Below are 7,107 nucleotides of genomic sequence, written 5' to 3' on the forward strand. Positions count from 1 at the left end.
GCTGCAGGTGGATGGATGTTCTGGTCTCTGCGTGGGAACGTCAGAGAATCTCAGAGCTGAAGGTAAACCTGTTCTCTCTGTTTGGGACGGTTTGATTCTTTTGGTTCGGTTCTGATTCAACTGTCTGGATCAGCAGGCGGTCAGACCGTCCTCACGGGATCAGCAGGCGGTCAGACCGTCCTCACGGGATCAGCAGGCGGTCAGACCGTCCTTACGGGATCAGCAGGCGGTCAGACCGTCCTCACGGGATCAGCAGGCGGTCAGACCGTCCTCACGGGATCAGCAGGCAGTCAGACCGTCCTCACGGGATCAGCAGGCGGTCAGTGTTTATCAAAGTAGATGTTAGTCTGACCGACCGGCTGGTTCTGGTGGACTGGGGAACCTCTGAAGGACACCATCAGCCTGGTTCTTGAACCGGTTTGAACTTGGAGCATGTTTTCTCCTGGTTCTGTTCTGTGATGTAGATTTACTGATGCAAAGTTCTGCAGGTCCGGCTGATTCCTCTGCTGTTTGCAGGGGAGGTTCTGGTTCTGGTTCTGGTTCTGCATTAGAACGCAGCACTGCAGGAAGCTGCTCTGGTGGTTCTGCTAGAACCTGAACTCTCGGTCCAGCTGAACAGAAGCGCTTTGATACTTCTGAAGGACACAGCTGAGCTGTCAGGTTCCCATGGTAACCAGAGAGGGCTGAGGGTGGGAAAACGCCGAGTCATGGCTACCTGGGCTGACTCAGCATGTCTCTGGCCCGCTGGTTCTGATCGCTGCCTCAGCAGATGTGGATCTGGAACGGTCTAATGATGATGTCACCGCAGGAACCTCTGGGTCCACCAGTACCAGAAACAGCAGGCCCAAAACGGTCCTGGACCTGGACCCATCTGAACCAGTCCTGGACCTTGACTCGACAAAATCAGACCTGGACCTGGAACCATCTAAAACGGATCAGGACCTGGACCAGGACCAGTCCCAATTGGACCTGGAACTGGACCCATCCAAATCGGACCTGCACCTGTCCAAATCGGACCTGGACCCAGACCCATCCAAAACAGTCCTGGACCTGGACCCGTTCAGACCGGTCATGAACCTGGACCCGCCCAAAATGTTCCTGGACCTGGAACCATCCAAAATGGACCTCGACCTGAACCCGTCCAAATCGGACCTTGAACCATCCAAAATGGACCTCGACCTGAACCCGTCCAAATCGGACCTGGAACCATCCAAAACGGACCTGGACCAGGACAAGTCCAAATTGGACCTGTAACTGGACCAGCACCATTCCGAACCGGACCTGTACCCGGATCAGGACCGGTCCAAATTGGACCTGTAACTGGACCTGTCCAAATCGGACCTGGACGCATCTGAACCAGTCTTGGACCTTGACTCGCTAAAATCGGACCTGGACCTGGAACCCACCAAAACGGACCTGCACTTGGACCAGTCCAAATCGGATGTGGAACTGGACCCGTCCAAATCGGACCGTGACCTGGACCCGTCCAAAATGGTCCTGGACCTGGACCAGTCCAAATCGGACCTTGAACTGGACCCATACAAATCGGACCTGGACCCATTCAACTTGGACTTGGACCTGGACCCGGACATGTCCAGACCAGTCCTGGTGGGGAGCGGTTTGGACCCGTCCAAAACGGTCCTTGACCTGTCCAAATCGGACCTGGAACTGGACCAGGACCGGTCTAAATCGGACCTGGACCTGTCAAAATTTGACCTGGAATTGGACCAGGACCATTCCAATCCAGAGCTGGACCTGGACCAGGACCGGTCTAAATCAGACCTGGACCTGGACCCGTCCAAAACTGACCTGGACTTGTCCAAAAAGGTTCTGGACCTGGACCCTTTTCTGCCTCGGATCTGTACATTGTAGAAATCAAGCTCTGCTGCATTCTGATCAGTTTCTGATCAGTAGCTGGTCGTAGCTGGGCCGGGTCGTAGCTGAACCGGGTCGTAGCTGGACCGGGTCGTAGCTGGGCCGGGTCGTAGCTGAACCGGGTCGTAGCTGAATCGGGTCGTAGCTGAATCGGGTCGTAGCTGGGCCGGGTCGTAGCTGGGCCGGGTCATAGCTGAATCGGGTCGTAGCTGAATCGGGTCGTAGCTAGGCCGGTCAGCGGGGGCTTTAGTCCCGCTGGACACGCAGAGGATGCTGGGACAGCTCCTGTCCTCCTCTGAGGTCCACTGAACTCCTCGCTGAATCGGGTCGTAGCTGAATCGGGTCGTAGCTAGGCCGGGTCGTAGCTGGGCCGGGTCGTAGCTGGGCCGGGTCGTAGCTGGGCCGGGTCGTAGCTGAATCGGGTCGTAGCTGAACCGGGTCGTAGCTGAATCGGGTCGTAGCTGAATCGGGTCGTAGCTGAACCGGGTCGTAGCTGGGCCGGGTCGTAGCTGGGCCGGGTCGTAGCTGAACCGGGTCGTAGCTGAACCGGGTCGTAGCTGAATCGGGTCGTAGCTGAACCGGGTCGTAGCTGAACCGGGTCGTAGCTGAATCGGGTCGTAGCTGAATCGGGTCGTAGCTGAACCGGGTCGTAGCTGAACCGGGTCGTAGCTGAATCGGGTCGTAGCTGAATCGGGTCGTAGCTGGGCCGGGTCGTAGCTGAATCGGGTCGTAGCTGGGCCGGGTCGTAGCTGAATCGGGTCGTAGCTGAATCGGGTCGTAGCTGAATCGGGTCGTAGCTGGGCCGGGTCGTAGCTGGGCCGGGTCGTAGCTGGGCCGGGTCGTAGCTGGGCCGGGTCGTAGCTGAATCGGGTCGTAGCTGAACCGGGTCGTAGCTGAATCGGGTCGTAGCTGAATCGGGTCGTAGCTGAACCGGGTCGTAGCTGAACCGGGTCGTAGCTGGGCCGGGTCGTAGCTGGGCCGGGTCGTAGCTGAACCGGGTCGTAGCTGAACCGGGTCGTAGCTGAACCGGGTCGTAGCTGAATCGGGTCGTAGCTGAACCGGGTCGTAGCTGAACCGGGGCGTAGCTGAATCGGGTCGTAGCTGAATCGGGTCGTAGCTGAACCGGGTCGTAGCTGAACCGGGTCGTAGCTGAATCGGGTCGTAGCTGAATCGGGTCGTAGCTGGGCCGGGTCGTAGCTGAATCGGGTCGTAGCTGGGCCGGGTCGTAGCTGAATCGGGTCGTAGCTGAATCGGGTCGTAGCTGAATCGGGTCGTAGCTGGGCCGGGTCGTAGCTCAATCGGGTCGTAGCTGAATCGGGTCGTAGCTGGGCCGGGTCCTAGCTGGGCCGGGTCGTAGCTGAATCGGGTCGTAGCTGAACCGGGTCGTAGCTGAATCGGGTCGTAGCTGAATCGGGTCGTAGCTGAACCGGGTCGTAGCTGAACCGGGTCGTAGCTGAATCGGGTCGTAGCTGAATCGGGTCGTAGCTGAACCGGGTCGTAGCTGAACCGGGTCGTAGCTGAATCGGGTCGTAGCTGAACCGGGTCGTAGCTGAACCGGGTCGTAGCTGGGCCGGGTCGTAGCTGAACCGGGTCGTAGCTGAATCGGGTCGTAGCTGAACCGGGTCGTAGCTGAATCGGGGCGTAGCTGAATCGGGTCGTAGCTGAACCGGGTCATAGCTGAACCGGGTCGTAGCTGGGCCGGGTCGTAGCTGAACCGGGTCGTAGCTGGGCCGGGTCGTAGCTGAACCGGGCCGTAGCTGGGCCGGGTCGTAGCTGAACCGGGTCGTAGCTGAACCGGGTCGTAGCTGAATCGGGTCGTAGCTGAATCGGGTCGTAGCTGAACCGGGTCGTAGCTGAACCGGGTCGTAGCTGAATCGGGTCGTAGCTGAATCGGGTCGTAGCTGAACCGGGTCGTAGCTGAACCGGGTCGTAGCTGAACCGGGTCGTAGCTAGGCCGGGTCGTAGCTGGGCCGGGTCGTAGCTGAACCGGGTCGTAGCTGAATCGGGTCGTAGCTGAACCGGGTCGTAGCTGAATCGGGGCGTAGCTGAATCGGGTCGTAGCTGAACCGGGTCATAGCTGAACCGGGTCGTAGCTGGGCCGGGTCGTAGCTGAACCGGGTCGTAGCTGGGCCGGGTCGTAGCTGAACCGGGCCGTAGCTGGGCCGGGTCGTAGCTGAACCGGGTCGTAGCTGAATCGGGTCGTAGCTGAATCGGGTCGTAGCTGAACCGGGTCATAGCTGAACCGGGTCGTAGCTGGGCCGGGTCGTAGCTGAACCGGGTCATAGCTGGGCCGGGTCGTAGCTGAACCGGGTCGTAGCTGAACCGGGTCGTAGCTGGGCCGGGTCGTAGCTGAACCGGGTCGTAGCTGAATCGGGTCGTAGCTGAATCGGGTCGTAGCTGAACCGGGTCATAGCTGAACCGGGTCGTAGCTGGGCCGGGTCGTAGCTGAACCGGGTCGTAGCTGAACCGGGTCGTAGCTGGGCCGGGTCGTAGCTGAACCGGGTCGTAGCTGAATCGGGTCGTAGCTGGGCCGGTCAGCGGGGGCTTTAGTCCCGCTGGACACGCAGAGGATGCTGGGACAGCTCCTGTCCTCCTCTGAGGTCCACTGAACTCCTCGCTGTGGAACCTCCCTAATGTTGCCATGGTTACCTGATGGTGAGACTGAGCAGTCACATGATCAGCGTCTGACTCCACCCATGTGTCTCTGCAGGAGTCCACATCATGGCCTTCCAGGACAGAGATCCAGCTCGGCCAGACAGAGGACGGCGCCGGAAGGTGAGGGTCCAGGTTCTGATGTGACCAGCCTGAACCCATTAGGAGATGGTCACTTTCTGCTGATGCTGAGGTCACTTCCTGTGGCACTGGGAGGAAGTAAGGTTAGCTAGCTGCTGGTGGTTAGCCAGCAGGAGGTAAAACCCAAACTTAGACCAGAAAGATCAGAACTAAAGCAGTGAAATGAGGTAAAACTGACTTTATTCATTCTGGTAAAGTTTAGCTTCCTGAATCCGACCAGAACCACTTCTGGACAATGGACTCTGTGTCCAGCTCTTTGTTCCTGGACATTCCTGGACAAACTGATTCATCCAGGTGTGTCTGGTCAGTGACGTCATGGTTACGGCATGCAGCAGAGGATTAGGATTGGGTCTGTGGAGCTAAGGCTGACTGAGGTCAGTGTAAATGCCTGCGATGGCTCCTGGCTAACAGAGAGGGGTGGACACCCGTCTGCATGGTGCCTTCAGGGACCAGCGATGAGTTCAGGGACCATCAGCCATTCATGTGTCCTCCTGTCCTACAGGGTGAGCTGCTGTATCGCTCTGCCAGTCCCACCAGGAGTCTTTTCCACCATTCTACGTTCAACCGTCCCCCCAGCCCCCCCGGCCCCCGCGGCCCCCTGCAGCAGGACTCCCCCCCCAAGTCTCACCGCAGGTAGTCCCAGCAGAACCAGAGCGGTTCCAGACACTTCTGTTTCATTCAGTGCTTCAGACCATTCAGAACCACGTTCTTCACATGAGGATCATCTGGATCAGAACCGATCTCTCTCTCTGTGTTTCAGGCTGAGCTTCAGCGGGATCTTCAGGTCTGCCTCCAAAGAGTCAAACCAGCAACCCTCGCCTTCGACCCCCGTCAAACTGCTTGGACGGAACCGCAGAGAGAAAAGCCGAGGTGAGGATGGCGTTGACTGCTGGTGGGTCTGTGGGGTTTTAGGCAGCCTGAGTTCTGAACAGGTCTCTCAAATGGACCAGAACCTCTTTGGTTTCTGTTCTAAAGTCAAGTAGAACCTTGGAGAACCAGCAGACGTTCTAGTCGGGTTTAAATAGGGTCAGAGTCTGCTAGAAACGGCCCCTCCCTCTGGGTGTTCCACATGCTCAACTTGGCCTTAGTCCACTTCCTGGTTCCGGCCGTAGAACCAGAAAGATCGAGGCTCCTGATTGGTCAGCTCTGTAATATGACACCTGATGGCCTTCAGGAGGTGGAGGAGGAACCCAGTTTGGCATGGGGAGGTCCCAGTTGGGTTTAATGTCCTGGTTCTGATACCAGGAGCGGGTTTAATGTCCTGGTTCTGATACCAGGAGTTCTGGTTCTGCTGCAGCCGGTCTGCCTGAGGGGGGCAGCAGCGGGTCAGAACCAGCTGATCTGTGTTCTGCAGGTTTCCTGCTGCTCTGAAAGTAAAACAGTGATCTGATATGAGAATGCGGTACCTGTGACCCAGAAATGAAGCCGGGTCGGCCCATCAGGAGATCCGGTCCTGCTGGATCATTATTATTTCTAGAGCAGAGCTGAAAAGAAAACAGAACATCTCTGAATATAGGGATGGTGGAGGGGTGGAGGAGGGATGGAGGAAGGATGGAGGAGGGATGGAGGAGGGATGGAGGAAGGATGGAGGAGGGATGGAGGAGGGATGGAGGAGGGATGGAGGAAGGATGGAGGAGGGATGGAGGAGGGATGGAGGAAGGATGGAGGAGGGATGGAGGAGGGATGGAGGAAGGATGGAGGAAGGATGGAGGAGGGATGGAGGAAGGATGGAGGAAGGATGGAGGAAGGATGGAGGAAGGATGGAGGAGGGATGGAGGAAGGATGGAGGAGGGATGGAGGAAGGATGGAGGAAGGATGGAGGAGGGATGGAGGAGGGATGGAGGAGGGATGGAGGAAGGATGGAGGAAGGATGGAGGAGGGATGGAGGAAGGATGGAGGAAGGATGGAGGAGGGATGGAGGAGGGATGGAGGAAGGATGGAGGAGGGATGGAGGAGGGATGGAGGAAGGATGGAGGAGGGATGGAGGAGGGATGGAGGAGGGATGGAGGAAGGATGGAGGAGGGATGGAGGAGGGATGGAGGAGGGATGGAGGAAGGATGGAGGAAGGATGGAGGAGGGATGGAGGAAGGATGGAGGAGGGATGGAGGAGGGATGGAGGAAGGATGGAGGAAGGATGGAGGAAGGATGGAGGAGGGATGGAGGAAGGATGGAGGAGGGATGGAGGAGGGATGGAGGAAGGATGGAGGAGGGATGGAGGAAGGATGGAGGAAGGATGGAGGAGGGATGGAGGAAGGATGGAGGAGGGATGGAGGAGGGATGGAGGAAGGATGGAGGAAGGATGGAGGAGGGATGGAGGAAGGATGGAGGAGGGATGGAGGAGGGATGGAGGAAGGATGGAGGAAGGATGGAGGAGGGATGGAGGAGGGATGGAGGAAGGATGGAGGAAGGATGGAGGAGGGATGGAGGAAGGATGGAGGA

The 7,107-nt window shown here is 58.1% G+C and overlaps 1 protein-coding gene across 1 annotated transcript; it reads left to right on the plus strand.

Annotated features, from left to right (window-relative positions):
* LOC119780281 (5'-AMP-activated protein kinase subunit gamma-2-like) lies at positions 1-5,738 on the plus strand. Its single transcript, XM_038280272.1, has 4 exons — positions 1-62; positions 4,586-4,650; positions 5,171-5,301; positions 5,429-5,738. The coding sequence occupies exons 2-4, from the start codon at positions 4,597-4,599 to the stop codon at positions 5,649-5,651; spliced, it is 408 nt and encodes a 135-aa protein (XP_038136200.1). The 5' UTR covers positions 1-62; positions 4,586-4,596; the 3' UTR covers positions 5,652-5,738.
* Positions 5,739-7,107: the final 1,369 nt, after the last annotated feature.

Source organism: Cyprinodon tularosa, unplaced genomic scaffold, assembly GCF_016077235.1.
Source record: "Cyprinodon tularosa strain WSP-4 unplaced genomic scaffold, ASM1607723v1 ctg1585, whole genome shotgun sequence".
In the NCBI taxonomy this organism is placed as follows: Eukaryota; Metazoa; Chordata; class Actinopteri; order Cyprinodontiformes; family Cyprinodontidae; genus Cyprinodon; species Cyprinodon tularosa.